At 41.4% G+C, this 18,871-nt stretch overlaps 1 protein-coding gene across 1 annotated transcript in view; it reads left to right on the top strand.

Annotated features, from left to right (window-relative positions):
• Positions 1–18,871, top strand: part of CUBN (cubilin) — a 388,954-nt gene that overhangs the window by 321,861 nt on the left and 48,222 nt on the right. Inside the window, exons 57-59 of the mRNA XM_073629712.1 lie at positions 2,471–2,659; positions 5,900–6,029; positions 7,947–8,164. Coding sequence (XP_073485813.1) covers positions 2,471–2,659; positions 5,900–6,029; positions 7,947–8,164 — 537 coding nt within the window. The remainder of the gene's footprint in view (positions 1–2,470; positions 2,660–5,899; positions 6,030–7,946; positions 8,165–18,871) is intronic.

The following is an 18,871-nucleotide window of genomic DNA, read 5'->3' as shown; positions in this document are numbered from 1 at the left end:
GAAGGTGCTACACTAGTATGCCCTGCAAACTAGCACATTATGGCAGACTTACCTGACAAACAGAGCCCTCCAGTGCTGTGCTGTAACCACTTCTGCTGGTCCCGGGTTCTTCCATCTTCTCCTGGTCTTCCTTCTGGTTTCTGTCTTTTTGGATGTTTGAATGGCTGGGCCACTGCACACGGGAGTCACATCACCACAGCATAGTGTTGGTGCTGTAAATATGGTCTGAGATGCGCATGTGCACATTACCTTACTGCTGTAACATATAAATATACATATTCCATACCTGTGAGGTTGCTGTGGAAGTGGAGAATCACTTTAGTAGTTGCAAGTGAAATAATGTGTTTGCCTTAAAATTAACCTTCCAATCAACATTTAAATCCCGTGCACAATCCTTAATAAATCAATCCCTCATTGGTGATAGTGAAAAAATACAAAAAATAAATAAATAATAGAAACATATAGCAACTTAATCATCATCATAAGCTCCACCAATAGATAAATAAATAAATAATCCGCAGGTTACCACCTGTAAAAAAATGAATGACTACTATATATATCATTCAATATCTAGTCTATTCAAAAAAACTCCTCTAATAATATTGTTATAGCTTGAAGCTATATGTTGATAGCCGTTCTTAATTGCAGAAGATTTTTCGCTGCACTTGTATGGACTGCTGAACAAAATCCCATATATGCCAAAATTAAGTCTATTCACAAAGTTCCCTTATACTGATGAACCTGGATAGTTTTAGCCTGGATAGAAACAATCAGCCGCTTGGGGCGAGGTGAGGCCTCACACCGCTAGTATCGAGCTGTTGAACATCCTCGATGCTGTACGTCACTGACTCCTCCTACGCATTGCGTCACCCGACACGTGACTTTTTCAAGGTGTGTCGGGTGTGAATAGACTTAATTTTGGCATATATGGGATTTTGTTTAGCAGCCCATACAAGTGCAGCGAAAAATCTTCTGCAATTAAGAACGGCTATCAACATATAGCTTCAAGCTATAACAATATTATTAGAGGAGTTTTTTTTAATAGACTAGATATTGGATGATATATATAGTAGTCATTCATATTTTTTACAGGTGGTAACCTGCTGATTATTTATTTATCTATTGGTGGAGCTTATGATGATGATTAAGTGGCTATATGTTTTTATTATTTATTTATTTTTTGTATTTTTTCACTATCACCAATGAGGGATTGATTTAATAAGGATTGTGCACGGGATTTAAATCTTGATTGGAAGGTTAATTTTAGCGCAAACACATTATTTCACTTGTTACTCACATAGGTGTCTGAACACTTTTAAGTTTTGCAGCTTTTATTATTTGGTTTTCTTCCAGTCACAAGTGTTTGGAACTTGAATATTTTCACAGTTTTTGTATTTTTCAGCAATGGTTTAGTCTCCTTTAAATCAATTTCAGCGCTTTAGTATATCATTGAAATTCTCACTTTAATAGTTGCGGTTACTACAGTGATCACTGCTGTATTCCTGGTCCGGAGCTGATCAGCTGCCTTCTGCATAGTGAACACTCGCATGGCGCAGTCGCCATTCACAGAATACCTTGTCTTGTCCATACTCTTTTAAATGAATACAAGGCATTCTCTGATTGGATGGGGTAGAGAGGCAGGGTGGTGACCTCATTCCAGCTATCAGTTAGAATTTTTGTCAAGCTTTTATTTCTTATTAACTCCACTGGGGAGATTTTTTCTCACTTCCCATCTCTGTGACACCGAGAAAGACATCGGGTAGAGGTTGTCATCTTGACAGTCAGATGCAGGAAGCAATATAAACGTTGTCAAAAGTTTTAGCTCTCCCCACACTACTGAAAATGTTATTTTTGTATCTGCACCCTCATTGGAAAGATTTCACAATATTCCTGATAAGAAGTAAGGTGAAATCTCCCTAACAGGCGCTTAGAGAAGTGTTGGTGGAAGGTGTTGGATCCGCAGTTAGCTCTGACTTTTCAAGGGGTTTGCCATACCACTGCAGAGAGGCCACTGCTTCCACACAGGGAGCAAGGGTCCTTCTCTACAGCATGCTGGCAGGGGATGGGCTTTTCTGCTCAGGCTGTGGCTGCTTTTAAAGAAAATAAACTGTGATGCCGCGTACAGACGATCGGACATTCCGACAACCAAACCGTGGATTTTTTTCCGACGGATGTTGGCTCAAACTTGTCTTGCATACACACAGTCACACGAATGTTGTCAGAAATTCCGAATGTCAAGAATGCGGTAACATACAACACATAAAAAACGGATTTATCGTAACCAATTCCGTGGTAACTATGTCTGGCTGCAGCACGGTGATTTACCTTTCCATAACTTCCCCCTACAGAATTTGATGGTTGGTTTGCATGCAAACCATTACAATACCTGGCAACTGGGTATTATAATTATTATTATTTTATTTGGTAGAATGACAAATTCAAGTAACTTTGTAAATGTTTTCATTTCCAGTTGCCCAATCCTGCAGAAAGGACAATGTTAAAGTGTTTAGCGGAGTGCCTTCTACAGGTAGCACTCTGCAAACACTCTGCGGCAGCTCACTTCCTGCACCGGTCAGCAGCAGAGGAACAATGTCGGTTACATTCAGAACCGATTCGGATACTGCCATGCATGGATTTGTGGCAAGCTACAGGGTGATCCGTAAGTATTTACTGCACTTTGCTTTATATGGTCACATAGGAGTTCACTGCCAACAGAACACATTGAACTAATAAAAAAACACAATGATCCTGTTGCTCACAGTGGTTAGTCATATCCAGCGCAGGTTAGACAATCAATGCAAATAAATAGCTAAATGTGTTGGGCAACACAGCTATATATTAATTTTCTCTGTTTCTTTAAATACATGGTTCTATCTTTTCTAGCATTACTAAGACAGGCAGTGATATAGCAAGTGCACCAGTGACAAACCATCATGGACTCTGGCTGGTTCTCATAGCTGATCCCCCATGATAATGTACAGTGCCTTGAAAAAGTATTCATACCCCTTGAAATTTTCTACATCTTGTCATGTTACAACCAAAAACATAAATGCATTTTATTGGGATTTTATGTGATAGGCCAACACAAAGTGGCACATAGTTGAGAAGTGGAAGGAAAATGATAAATGGTTTTCAAAATGTTTTACAAATAAATATGTGAAAAGTGTGGTGTGCATTTGTATTCAGCCTTTGAAGCTTTCAGGTACCCCCTTTCTCCATTCCAACAGTGCATGAGTGCTGAAGGTCCCACGATCTGATCTGACAGCAATCACCCACGACTTTCTGTCTGGGGACAGCGCCTTCACAACTTGACTGATCTGTTCTTACTCCCAACCCTCTCCAGGGAGCTCAATTGCCACACTCGCTTCTGAGCAGGCACCTTCTGCTTTGCACCACTGAATCACAGTGGCAGGATCCATTCTTGTGCTAATAGGGGTGCAATCTAGGTGGGAGAGGTTTGATTGCAGAGTAGAATATATCCCGGACGAGCCCCTACGTGTAGCATTACCCACGCTGTGCCACTCCTCCAGATGGCTGAGGTGCAGGAAACTTCTAGATGTCCTGGCACTGCACACCAATCCGCTTGCTAAGCTGGCAGGGCTGTACTCTGAAGTCCCTCAGAGGCTGGCGATCCTGCTCCGCGCCATGTGGGCCGCAGTCTTTTGTTCACACACACAGACCTCCCTGCTGGTTGTTGAATGCCATCCCAAGAGGCCGAAAGATGGCCGCACTGTCCCTTTTATCTGCTTACCCAGCAGGCTGTTCTGTGACTTGGCATTGTGGGTATGTGAACTGGGCATTGTGGGTCAATAGTTCCCAGACTGATTTGAAAACATGAGTTTCTTCCTCATCAAACTACCAATCCCACAATGCATAACTGTTTGCTTCTGAAATAGAGAAAAGGTCCTGACAAAGTTTCAGTGGTCACTAGAGGGAGCCAAACCCTTACTTACGAAACAACACATTACTTAGCCTGATAACTTTGGTAACAACCCCTGAGTTACACATGTTTTCTGTGTCCCTCACATGGCTTCTCGCAAACTGCAAATGGGACTTCTTATGGCTTTCTTTCAACAATGGCACAACTAATAGTTGTCCTGTGGACAGATTCTTCCACCTGAGCTGTGGATCTCTGCAGCTTCTCCAGAGTTACCATTGGCTTCTTGGCTGCTTCTCTGATTAATGCTCTCCTTGCCTGTCCTGTCAGTTTAGGTAGACGGCCATGTCTTGGTAGGTTTTCAGTTGTGCCGTTGTCAGGGCTGGCTTAGCCCTTCCTTCTCTGAGCTGGCCACTCAGCTGTCGACTAATTGCCAGCTCTCATCTCTCTCCATGGTTAACCAGCTGTTGTGGATCTGCTCATCAGTCCCGCCTACTTAAAGATCTCCAGCTCAGTTCATTCCTGCCTTCACCTTGGTCACATCACAAGAAACCATCTTCTGCGTTCCTGTTTAAAGACTGGCTTTGCTGACATGCTTTCTGGCTTCTAATCCTGCTTGCTGTTCCTCTACTTGGATCCCTGACTTCTGGCCTGGCTGATTACGTGATCTGGTTACTGAACTCTAGCTTGGCTGATTACACCATCTGGTTACTGAATTCTGGCTTGGCTGACTACCCGATCCGGTTACTGGACTCTGGCTATGCTTTAACTACGTTTACTCTATTTACCTTTTTGTTTTTATTAATAAACAAGTGTGATTTTACTGTATTTCTGTCTCGGTCTGGTTCATGGTTTCTGACAGCTGTACTCTTTCCATTTTCGGATGATGGATTGAGCAACGCTCCGTGAGATGTTCAAAACTCTGGATATTGTTTTATAACCTAACCCTGCTTTAAACTTCTCCACAACTTTATCCCTGACCTGTCTGGTGTGTTCCTTGGCCTTCATGATGCCGTTTGTTCACTAAAGTTCTCTAACAAACCTCTGAGGGCTTCACAGAACAGCTGTATTTATACTGAGATTAAATTGCACCCAGGTGAACTCTATTTACTAATTAGGTAACTTCTAAAGACAATTGATTACACTAGATTTTAGTTAGGGGTATCCGAGTAAAGGGGGCTGAATACAAATGCATGCCACACTTTTCACATATTTATTTGTAAAACATTTTGAAAACCATTAATCATTTTCCTTGCACTTTGCAATTATTTGCCACTTTGTGTTGATCCAGTACATAAAATTCCAATAAAATACATTCACATTTTTGGTTGTAACATGACAAAATGGGGAAAATTTCAGGGAGTATGAATGCTCTTTTAAGGCACTGTACTTTACATAAAATGTAAGTCTTACACAGCTGAAAATTGGCCAGGGCAGGAAGGGGGTGAAAGTGCCCAGTATTGAAGTGGTTAAGCACCATGCATGTATCAATACCTCTCTCTATATCATTATATGGACTTAAACAAAACACATTTAGTTATTAAGATATTTTTAACATTTTAATGACAACTGCAACCTGACTCAAACGCTGGTCTTGAACCTGAGCCTAAAGTGTTTTACACTGTAGTCATTTTCATCCTTACAGCCAACATAATAATTCCCAGATATCGGAAAATTCAAAGGTTCCATCTTTAGTAGAAGGATCAAAGAAATAGCTACTTTTATAACCTTCAAATAAAAGAGATGGTGTTTGATAAACCAGTGTAATAAATCCCATACTATCTGGACTGCTCAAATCAAGTTGAAAAAAAAAAATCTGTTAGGTTTACACTGTTGTCTTTGTCCCCAACAGGAGATTTCTCCTTAGTTCTTGTCCCCTTCTCACCAAGACAGGAAGCAAAAAAAAAAACTTGCAGGTTCCTTCATTGGTGCTTTATTTTATATAACAATTTCTTTTGGTGGTTTTACTCTATATAGTAAACTGATGTAGAAAACTCTACTGTAATTCTTCCTCCATTTCAGCTTGCGGAGGAACATATAACGGCACTTATGGAGTTATTAGAAGCCCGACACATTCCTCTACGGATTACCACAATAATATGAATTGCACCTACCACATCACCGTGCAGGAGAACAGGGTTATCGAGTTGGGGTATGTCAGCATTTCTTTACATTATTATTTATGTACTTGTAAAGAAAACCTAACACTGATATTTTAGATCTAGATAAATGTTGATAGGTTTGAGTCATATGCAGGGCTTTTTTTCTCAAAGAATAGGTGCAGGAACTGCACCCTTCTGAGTCACTTCTTATCTCCGCCCCTACCCACCTCTGAGCACCGTTCCTTGGTTTAATCTCCTACCCACCTCTCAGTACTGCCCCTTTTAGAGATTACAGAGCCAAGTAGAATTTTGTGGTGCTAGGTAATTTGTTTGAAATTTGTGAATGATAGCAAGAAAAGAAGTAAAATAGATTCCCCACAGCCAGCAGCAATAGACCCCCCCCCCCCCCCCAGCAACAATAGATTTACTCAGAAACAATAGACCCCCCTAGCAACAATGGACCCCCACAACAAAATACCACCCAGCAGCAACAACAGATCTCCCAGCAGCCAGCATCAATAGACTATCCAGCAGCCAGCAACAATAGACCCACTCCATCAATAGTAGATCTCTTCCAGCAATTATTGACCCACCAGCAACAATAGACTGCCACTCAAAAATAGATCCACTCCAGCAACAATAGACCCTCCAACCCACCCCAGCACCCCTTGCTATTACATACATTCAGTGCTGGAGGTGCCAGAACTGCATTCCCCCACATTCTTGCTGAAAAAATGCCCTGCATATGTACCTCGGATGCTTTTCTAGCGCAATCTCTACTGTTTTCAGCCATTTGCCGTTGTCATTACAAGTGGAGGGGCCCCACAAGGCTCTGACTTTGGACTGTAGCAGGTGTAGATGTAGCAGGCAGGACTTAGCAGCAGGAGTGGGTGGAGCATAGCACTGACTTGCATAGAAGTCAGTGCCCTGTAACCATCCTGCAACTGGGATCCAAGGCCCTCCACAACTGCACAGAAATTGATTTGAATACTGAATCATTGTTCACACATTACCAGTATTACCATTTGGAGGATCTGGCAGGGTCATTTTTAGCACTAAAAGTTCAGGGACCTGTAGGTAAAAGGGGACTTGTTAGGTTTTTCAGATTCTTCATAGCCAACTACATCAAGGCCAGTAGATAAAGTTCCAAAAATGAAGTATCTTTCCCTACTTCAGTTCAAGCTAGAACTAACTAAGCTTAAACCCCTCCCACACCCCTTTTAAATCTCATTCTAATGCCTTTGTAATAGGAAGATGCCTATTCTTACCTATTCTCAGGGTGGTCTGGTCTTGTGAAAGACTCCCAGCAGCCAGCTTCAGTGGAGAAAAGGGACAGCAAGTAAGTAATACCTGGGTGGTGACATCACCCATAGGCTTACCTCCTCTCCCCTGTAGCTGACGCTGGCTAACACAAGGGAGATCATGTGACTGGATCAGAGCACCTTGAGAATAGGCAAGTATAAGCATCTTCCTTCTACAGGGTACTTAGTATAGGAGTTAGAAGGTGGGAGTTTTAGGCGTAGCTAGTTCAATCCTTGAATTCCTCTTTAAAGTGGTTGTAAACATCAGACATGAAATATGAACAGGGGTGAAAAGGGAGGAACCTCCAGCTGATTGACAGCCCCAGCTCTGTTCCTGTGTGCTGTGTGAAGGGGGGGGGGGTGTTCCTTGCCTCCAATCAGCTCTCAGAATTCTCTTCACTGATCTCTGCAGAGTGTAATTTCAACTCCCCGCCCCCTTTTTTCTGACAGCTCAGACAAGCTGTATGCATACTGGACTTTAATTGGATGTAGAGAAGACTGCAGATAAACAAGTAAAACGTATGTAGGAGGATTTGTTTCAACTCTGTGTATCATGTGCAGCCAGTCATTATATTGGGTATATGAGAGGGTTTACAACCACTGTAAAGCACTTTTATTAGTTTATCATGTGACACAAATTGGTTTAATTTTTTTTTCTGTTTACAGGTTTAACAGTTTTGACTTAGAGGCTTCCTCAAGCTGCAGATATGATTATGTTGCTGTCTATGATGGTTCAGACATCTATGCCCCTCTGCTAGGCAGTTTCTGTGGGAAAACTCTGCCTCCAATACTAAAGAGCCAAAACAATAATTTGTTCCTGGTGTTCCATACCGATGGTTCCGGAACTGCTGGAGGATGGAGAGCCTCATTTAGACAGACACTTGGTAAGAAATGATATGTACAAGACTCAGTAGAATGGTAATGCAGAAAAGCAGTGGATTGGATCTGAGTGACTTATTGGTGATCATTGGCATCTGGGCCTTGACTGTCTCTGGTGTTTGAAAGACCCCACACACAGTTCAACTGAATTCTGGGGGTACATCAACCTTGTGGTGATTACTTGTGATTGCCCCATGAATGGAAGCTGGTTAAAATTAACTAGACATTGCCGCGTATATTGTCTGCTTAAGTGTTACTCTTTACTGTTTAAGTTAAGTAGTCCATGCAGAGAAAAGCAACAGGTTTGCCTATCCTCAGCAGCACATACTGACCTTTCTTTTGCTTTCCCACTGCTCCTTTCAGCTGCCGAGATTGAAGAAAATACATGGTAGGTCCAGCTTTACTGGGATTCCTGCTTGTGATTTTTTTTAGCACGAATAATGTGTTGCATATAGGGCAGCCCATTCATTTGAATTGGCTGTCATATGTGCAGTTTCACATCAAAGAAGCTCAAGGACCAAATTTTGGCCCTGGACCAGGCGCGATTTTTCATGTTCATTTTGCCGCGTGACAAATGTGGCAAAATTGCACCATGTTTGAGGTACCATTAAGAAAATATGTCACCCAACCGCACGTTGCAACTTTTGCCCAAACTTTAGCATGATTTGGAAATGTGGGCAGAATTACTCTGATTCTGCCCGCAATTCCAAATCACTTAGTGTGAGCAGGACCATAGAAAAGGTTATTCTTCATAGATTTCTGAGTGCCTATAGCCTTATGAGATGTGCCATAGAAGTCCATAAAGATTTACTGCTACAATGTGGCCAGCATCAGGATACTTTTATTCAGGGGGGCTAGGCAGGTAGCATATGTGTACTATATGAAAGTATGCCTTAAATTACAATATGGTTTGTGTAGCAATCATGTATATATATATATATATATATATATATATATATATATATATATATATATTTATTTTTTAAAGTAGAGCATTCCTCTAATCAATCGTTTAACTTCAATGCATTCTTCTACCCTGTCTACTTCATTCATATGCCTTTTCTGTTATTTATTTTGCGATATTCAAGCTGTCAACCGCATTCTCTCCCTCCTCACAGTGTTATTAAACACATAGGATCACATGTAGCCACAAAGCAGGTTAATTGCAATGACCTCAGGTTACCTACTGCTAGACAGAGACATTTTTCATTTCATGTTGCAGATATAGATCACATGACAAGTAAAAGATAGAACTTCTCATAACAAGATATGATGACCCGTTCTGTAATAATTTTTATCACTGTTACTAGGGTTATACCACAATCACTAGATTTCAGAATACATGGGCAGATGGGCCTGTCTGAACAACCCAGGTTTGGCTATAGATGATTAAAGGTGCAAACAGTCATGGCCTGCTTTGTGATGGCCAATATTAAAGGGTTACTAAACCCTCGTGTTTAAAAAAACAAAGTAAAACAAACATATCATACTTACCTCCACTGTGCAGTTCATTTTGCACAGAGTAGAAAAAGAGATAACCCCTCAAAAAAGGTGGGACTTTGAAGGCAACGGAGTAAAAAATAAAAAGAAATTTTATTGGTACAAATATACAGGATTATACATATCAAGAAAAATTTAATACAATCATATAGAAAGGTCAATTAGCAATAAAATCAAGATTATACTGGTGAGCGAACCAAATGTGTATTCATGTAGTCTTCCACCAAAGCCTACGCGTTTCGGGACTGCAAGAGTCCCTTCATCAAGGGCAAATTATAGGAGGATTTGACACTACATAATGAAACATGAAATAGCGTAATTAGAAACAAATGCATTGAACATGTTTCCTGCATCTAACATTATTCTGAAAAAAAAAAAATATATATATATTGCACATACCCAAGTATAACCAGGAGGGGAGGCTGACTGTCGGAGCGATTCTCGGGGGCAAAGACACGCACAGGACGCCAGGAATTCCAATAGAGGATACGGGCGTGTAGACCTGGCCCCTCCTTCTCCACACTGGTCCCAATGTGCCACCCCAGGAAAGGATTCCGGGAGTGACAGCACTAACCCAAGGGGGCCCAAAGAGCGAAGACCCAGAGGGGGGGGGGGGAAGGTATCTGGAAACACAAAAGAAAAGGGCCTAAAGGTTGGGGTCCTTATAATACCCCAACCTTTAGGCCCTTTTCTTTTGTGTTTCCAGATACCTTCCCCCCCCCCCCTCTGGGTCTTCGCTCTTTGGGCCCCCTTGGGTTAGTGCTGTCACTCCCGGAATCCTTTCCTGGGGTGGCACATTGGGACCAGTGTGGAGAAGGAGGGGCCAGGTCTACACGCCCGTATCCTCTATTGGAATTCCTGGCGTCCTGTGCGTGTCTTTGCCCCCGAGAATCGCTCCGACAGTCAGCCTCCCCTCCTGGTTATACTTGGGTATGTGCAATATATATATATTTTTTTTTTTTCAGAATAATGTTAGATGCAGGAAACATGTTCAATGCATTTGTTTCTAATTACGCTATTTCATGTTTCATTATGTAGTGTCAAATCCTCCTATAATTTGCCCTTGATGAAGGGACTCTTGCAGTCCCGAAACGCGTAGGCTTTGGTGGAAGACTACATGAATACACATTTGGTTCGCTCACCAGTATAATCTTGATTTTATTGCTAATTGACCCTACTATATGATTGTATTAAATTTTTCTTGATATGTATAATCCTGTATATTTGTACCAATAAAATTGCTTTTTATTTTTTACTCCGTTGCCTTCAAAGTCCCACCTTTTTTGAGGGGTTATCTCTTTTTCTCCTTACGTCAGGGATGGCGGCAACTCTTGTGACATAATTGGATGGTACCCCCTTATTTTGCACAGAGTGGCCCCGATCCCTCTCTTCTGGGGTCCCTCAGCGGCACTAGTAGCTCCTCCCTGCATCGAGTGACCCGTCTGAGAAGCGCTCTCCTACGGGATACCCATGCGGGTGCGCTCCCAAGTCCTGCTTCTGCGTCTATTGACACAGAAAGCAGGACTCGGCCCCGCCCCCCGGTGTCCGTGTCATTGGATTTGATTGATAGCAGCGCAGCCATTGGCTCCCGCTGCTGTCAATTTATCCAATCAGGACACGAGACACCAGCTAGAGCTGGTGTGCTCATCCCCGGGGAGAAGAAAATCGGGTTCAGGTAAGTAAAACGGTGGCACTGGGGGGGGGGGGGGGGGGGCTGCAGTACTACAGAAGGCATTAAGGTGAAAAACCAGGAGGGTTTACAACCCCTTTAACCATTGTGAAAATTTGGTGCCCGTAAAGAAAGTGTGGATCATAAAGGCAACAATATATATATATATATATATATATATATATATATATATATATATATATATATATATATATATATATAGTTACACACTAATGCCCTGTACACATGATCAGACATTCCGACAACAAAATCCATCTGATTTTTTCCGACGGATGTTGGCTAAAACTTGTCTTGCATACACGCGGTCACACAAAGTTGGTCGGAAATTCCAAACGTCAAGAACGCGGTGACGTACAACACGTACGACGAGCCGAGAAAAATGAAGTTCAATAGCCAGTGCTGCTCTTCTGCTTGATTCTGAACATGCGTGGAACTTTGTGTGTCGGAATTGTCTACACACGATCGGAATTTACGCGAACGGATTTTGTTGTCGGAAAATTTTATAGCCTGCTCTCAAACTTTGTGTGTCGGAAATTCCGATGGAAAAAGTCAGATGGAGCCCACACACGGTCGGAATTTCCAACAAGCTCCGGTTGCACATTTTCCATCGGAAAGTCCGATTGTGTGTACAGGGCATTAGTATCGCAAGTACAGATGAAGCCCTAACAGGACTGCATCTTCTGTCCCTGCTGATTGGTAGCTGTAGTGGGTATTTTCTGCACGTGTTGCATAGTGGGTTGCACTTCTGCCTTGCTGCACTAGGGTCCCTGGTTCAAATCCTGACCATAACCCTAGCTGCATTGTTTCTGCATGTTCTTCATGAGTGCTTTGAGTATCCAGGGGGAAAAATAGTATAATAGTATGCATTTTTTTTTAAATGCAGCCTGTCTAGGTCCTAATAGCATGGAGATCCAGAGAAGGTAACACTGCTCCAGGTGATAGCAATCTGATGGATCAAAATGGGCTGGGTGCAAGCCCTGACTCACCACCAAAGTAAGGAAAAAGAAAGATATGGCTGCACTCCACCATCAATCCAACGTAGATTTATTGATAAATAAATATTATCATAACTGCCACCAAGACATAGGATACAGAAGAACTGACGCGTTTCACACTTAACTAGTGCTTCTTCAAAAGTATCTTTCTTTTCCTAATAGTCAGCATGTCAAGCTGAAAGTCTCTTGCATTAGAGGAACTGTTATATTTTCTGGTGGTCCATCTATTACTTTCCCTCCATTCCTGTGATGCAGCCTCCATAATACTTCACCATTTGACACTTCTCTGAGTGTTGTCTCGCTCTGTGGTTCAATTCTGTGACCCCATGTACCATTCTGTAGAGATGTAGGGTTAGAGGAAGGAACTACATTCCATGGAGAAGGAAATGGGCATCTGACACTTCTGAAAGTGCAGAATAGAGTGAAGTAGGGGGCTGCAGCATAGAAAGAAAGTAGACATGGCTATATTAATAGAAAGTACACCACATAGTATGGATGAAAATATTGTTATATTGTTTTAAAGTTTACATAGTTCATACAGATTATGAGCATAGAAATTCAGCAGTGTCTATATATACACTAAAGACGACCTTTTGTTAATAAAATCTCATCCTAATATGGGAATATACAAATAACATAACACAAAATTAAGGCTGTGCCGTAAGTTGGACTATTCTTACCACAACGCTATACATATGATATGCCAAAGCACAGCAAATAACACAAAGCCACCAAAAGAGCTTTTAACCAGAGCCCTGGTGAACACAAAGGAAGGAGAACTGAGAACAAAGTTTTGGGGGGAGTCTCATCCTCTTTCCCAAGAAAAAAGACATGGACCTCTAGAGAGGTGAGTATGTGGGTGGGTGCAACGTGGTGCGGCGGCAGTGAAGTCACAGAGTCCGGTTACAATAAACAGAACTTGTATTAGGAAGAAAGTTCAATGATAGAAGCAGCCCGGTGGGATGGCACCCAACTGGGAACACTCACAGTATGACTGGCCAAAGTAGAATTGAGCAGTTCTTGAGTGTGCCACAATGTCAGTCCTAGATGGATAAAATGCATGGCCAGTCTGCAGCCAAGCGGGAGGATTCCAAGAAGGAAAGCATATCCCTAGCCTATTTTTTTTTCATAAGGAACCTCTCCTTACCACTAGCCACTTTCCCTGGCAGACGGGAGATCTGTCCCTAACCTGTCCACTCACAAAAATAAGCACCAAATCTGGGAGCTAGGGTCTTAAATTTCCACTAGAGTCACATGGGGCCCCAGCATCCAATCAGATACCTTCCCCAGTGACCCAGGAAACCATAGAGAAACTATGTTCCTCTTGACTTCCTCTCCCCCTGCAATGCCCCTGCTGTTGAGCGCCACCTGCAGTGGAGAAACTAGACTGCACCTGTCTACAAGTATAAAAGTTCTCCTGCAGGAGAATTTCAGCTCAATGTTTAAGTAACTCATAGCGTCAATGCGGTTACAGAAAGCAATAAAAACTTGACAGAAATTTATAGATTCTGAGATCTATTCAAAACAAAAAAAAATTGATTTTGGCTGGAGTTGGACAGATTGGTGCAGAATACTTATTAAAGCTTAATGCCCTCCTAAAGTGCAGCAAATAGGTTAAATGACACTATTTACTAGTATTATTGCTGGGCAAAACATTTTCCTTGAATATCAGATGTCATGCAGACTTATCATGTGACAGTTATCACATTACATATAAAATGTTTGCGGTTGTTGTCCATGCCTCCTGGCACACGCTTCAGATGGATGTGTGCCATTACTGATGGAGGGAGTATGACTGTTAGTCACCAGAATTGCTTCAGTCACTGGGAGTAACCCGCAGCCAGTGTCACAAGGATGCCTCACTCTGAAACAAGAAGTTCCCATGTGCCCAAATAATAATCATTATAAACATCATAATGCAGAACTCTGTGAAGACCGAATTGCCTAAAAGGAAGCTTAATAAGTCTGGCATGATTAATATCATAAAGTAAGGACTGGGTTTGAGATAAGCAAATGGATCAATGTTTGCAGGATATTAAAGGGGACATGTGATCTTAGAATTATGAGAGATGGCAATGCTGACTTATAAAGGTGCGGGGTCCAGGTACAGTATATTATCGAGATCATGGATTCATGACATAGTCACCAACCTGGAGCAAGTTATAAATACTACCTACTGCACTATGGACACCTACCCTTCTCTCTATACTACCTACTACACCATGGACACCTAACCTTCTCTATATATACTACCTACTACACTATGGACACCTAACCTTCTCTATATATACTACCTACTGCACTATGGACACCTACCCTTCTCTATATATACTACCTACTGAACTATGGACACCTACCCTTCTCTATATATACTACCTACTACACTATAGACACCTACCCTTCTCTATATATACTACCTACTACACTATGGACACCTAACCTTCTCTATATATACTACCTACTGCACTATAGACACCTACCCTTCTCTATATACAGTTGCAATAAAAAGTATGTGAACCCTTTTGGAATGATAGACAATCACAGTCTGCTTAAACTAATAACACACAAATAATTAAATATTACCATTTTTTTATTGAATACACCATGTAAACATTCACAGTGCAGGTGGAAAAAGTATGTGAACCCCTAGACTAATGAGATCTCCAAGAGCTAATTGGAGTGAGGTGTCAGCCTACTGGAGTCCAATCAATGAGATGAGATTGAAGGTGTTGGTTACAGCTGCCCCATCCTTTAAAAAACATACACCAGTTCTGGGTTTGCTTTTCACAAGAAGCATTGCCTGATGTGAATGATGCCTCGCACGAAAGAGCTCTCAGAAGACCTACGATTAAGAATTGTTGACTTGCATAAAGCTGGAAAGGGTTATAAAAGTATCTCCAAAAGCCTTGCTGTCTATCAGTCCATGGTAAGACAAATTGTCTACAAATGGAGAAAGTTCAGCACTGCTGCTACTCTCCCTAGGAGTGGGCGTCCTGTAAAGATGACTGCAAGAGCACAGCGCAGACTGCTCAATGAGGTGAAGAAGAATCCTAGAGTGTCAGCTAAAGACTTACAAAAGTCTCTGGCATATGCTAACATCCCTGTTAGCGAATCTATGATACGTATAACTCTAAACAAGAATGGATTTCATGGGAGGATACCACAGAGGAAGCCACTGCTGTCCAAAAAAAAATTGCTGCGCATTTACAGTTTGCCCAAGAGCACCTGGATGTTCCACAGCAATACTGGCAAAATATTCTGTGGACAGATGAAACCAGAGATGAGTTGTTTGGAAGAAACACACAACACTGTGTGTGGAGAAAAAGAGGCACAGCACACCAACATCAAAACCTCATCCCAACTGTGAAGTACGGTGGTAGGGGCATCATGGTTTGGGGCTGCTTTGCTGCGTCAAAGCCTAGAGGGATTGCTATCATCGAAGAAAAAAAGAATTCCCAAGTTTATCAAGACATTTTGCAGGAGAACTTAAGGTCATCTGTCCACCAGCTGAAGCTCAACAGAAGATGGGTGTTGCAACAGGACAATGACCCAAAGCATAGAAGTAAATCAACAACAGAATGGCTTAAACAGAAGAAAATACGCCTTCTGGAGTGGCCCAGTTAGAGTCCTGACCTCAACCCAATTGAGATGCTGTGGCATGACCTCAAGAAAGCGATTCACACCAGACATCCCAAGAATATTGCTGAACTGAAACAGTTCTGTAAAGAGGAATGGTCAAGAATTACTCCTGACCGTTGTGCATGTCTGATCTGCAACTCCAGGAAACATTTGGTTGAAGTTATTGCTGCCAAAGGAGGTTCAACCAGTTATTGAATCCAAGGGTTCACATACTTTTTCCACCTGCACTGTGAATGTTTACATGGCGTGTTCAATAAAAACATGGTAACATTTAATTCTTTGTGTGTTATTAGTTTAAGCAGAGTGTGATTGTCTATTGTTGTGACTTAGATGAAGATCAGATCACATTTTATGACCAATTTGTGCAGAAATCCATATAATTCCAAAAGGGTTCACATACTTTTTATTGCAACTGTATACTACCTACTACACTAAGGACACCTACCCTTCTCTATATATACTACCTACTGCATTATGGACACCTACAATTCTCTATATATACTACCTCCTACACTATGGACACCTACCCTTCTCTATATATACACTACCTACTGCACTATGGACACCTACCCTTCTCTATATATACTACCTACTACACTAAGGACACCTACCATTCTCTATATATACTACCTACTGCACTATGGACACCTACCCAACTCCGTATCACCCCCCCACCAGCCTCTCTCCCCCCTCTCTCGTCCTATTAGAGGTGGAGCTCCAATTCGAAGTGGTGGAGCCTAAAGATGAAGGGGTGGAGTATACAGATGAAGGGGTGGATCTTAAACAGGAAGGGGTGGGGGAAATTTAGATGGGGGGCTCTCGATTTTAGTCTTGCCTAGGGCAGCACAAAACCAAAATACACCACTAACTGTAAGCTGATGTTTTTAAGAAGAAAATTACCTTTTGGATCCAGTGTCACCCATCTACATCTTCAAAATATCCCATCAGACTGTGAGTTTCTCTACTCATTGATGAATAAGACATGATTGAGACAAAATCTTATCTACATTCTTATCTGTTAGCAGCTAAATCATAGCTTTAAGCCTAGTACACACGACCAGAAAATCGGACGAAAAATACTGCTTACGAAGCATTCGTAAGATAATGCGATTGTTACTTTCGAGAGCCGATCACGACAAACAGTTCATCCGAAATTATACGAAGTGACAAACACGAACAATTTCTCGTACTATACCAAATCGTACGATTTTCATTTAATCAGTACAGTATTCGTCCGATAAAAAATCAGAAGACCAAGACCATGCATGCTCAGAAACAGCAGAATACTATACAATACAATACTTTACATCACTTCTGAAATTATATTCGTACAAAAATTTTGGTAAGTTTAGTAACCTTCATTTTCGATATGAGTTTAGAATGCAAAAAAAAATGGACGATCGTTCATCTGATATTCTCATTGTGTATACGAGGTAAAGAGCAACTCCAAAGACAAGCAGTCTACACCAGTATAGTCTCCATCTGTCTGTATAGTCTCCATCATTCTTTAGGTAGGACTGAAAATACATGAAAAATAAAACACCTGCTGAGGCCAGTCACTGATCAAGTTTCACGAGGTAGAGCTGACACCCTCTAGAAAAGATTATTGCAGCTTCCAAACAACAAAGTAGCAGACAGTAGTCATTGTAACATATTTTTTTTATTTGGAAATCTTTAAAAATTTTTGTGTTAGCATACCAATGTAAACTTGTAGCACTGCGGGTCAGAGTTCAGTTCCCAAAGGATATTATCTGCATACAGATGAAGGTTTACCTTACTTTTGTGTGTGTTTCAGGGTTGCCAGACACCCACAAATTTACATTCTGTTAAAATATGCTGACCGAGAGGAATGTAAACATACAAGTGTTGATGTTTCTCTTAGTTTAAATTCTGTATGTTATCACATGCTAATCAGAAGCAGACTTAAAAATGTATATTTTAGTTACCTCCCAGGAAAGTGCTCTGCATGTTATGTAGCACTCTGCAATTTTCAGGCAAACTGAATATTGATCGAGAGTTTAATTGTTGTGTATTTTCAGTACTAACCCTGCTGTGCTGACCATCCTACTTATAATAACTAAATAAGGCTGGCCATATATTATCCAATTTTCTTGTACAGTTTTCCTTTAGATTTACCAAAACCATATACCGGTAATATGAAGTCAAACCTAAACACTTTCAATTTGTATGCAATCAGGCAAGCCTTTGCACTACATAGTTGAAGGTAAACCTAAAGGAAATTGAACAAAAACATTGTATGAAGTATGGTCAGCTTAAAAGTTAGACAGCACTGAGATGTTTTCCATGTGTAAAGCGGTGCTCTGGCTTTCCTGTGGTGCCAGACAGATGACCAAATCCCTGAACGCTGGTCATGTGATCTCTGCTAAAGGGGCCTAATGGATTGACAGTCACTCCTCTTCTGTAGAGATCTAGTCCCTAGTGATACTGTTGGTTACATTCATACCATATCACTCTGCCGTTTCAACTTTCTACACATAATTGAAATGGTAGTCACATGGGCACAGCTTTATTGACACAATGGTGTATATTCCTAAAACTCATTTCAATTGGAGAAGCCATTTGGATGAGTGGTGAAAAATGGTCAACATTACACAACAATCCATTTGAATGTGTCCCACTACTACTAGCTGTAATTATTTATACCACAAGCAGCCAGGAGCCTCAATGCCAAACCTGCTATGTATACAAAGAAGCCATTCCGGTATGAGACTAACCATGGGGAGAAAGGTTTGGAGTGATACCCAAAAAGAGCCTTCAAGCAGTGATTAGAGCCTACGTACACCAAAGTCAACCCAGAAAATAGACGAAAGTTGATCTGGTTTAGGAGTTCATACATTATTTTATTACTAAAGTGTAACTATTAATGT

Source organism: Aquarana catesbeiana, linkage group LG05 (genome assembly GCF_042186555.1).
Source record: "Aquarana catesbeiana isolate 2022-GZ linkage group LG05, ASM4218655v1, whole genome shotgun sequence".
Taxonomy (NCBI): Eukaryota; Metazoa; Chordata; class Amphibia; order Anura; family Ranidae; genus Aquarana; species Aquarana catesbeiana.
The sequence above is the reverse complement of the archived record's forward strand: the minus strand, read 5'-3'. Positions and strand labels throughout refer to the sequence as shown.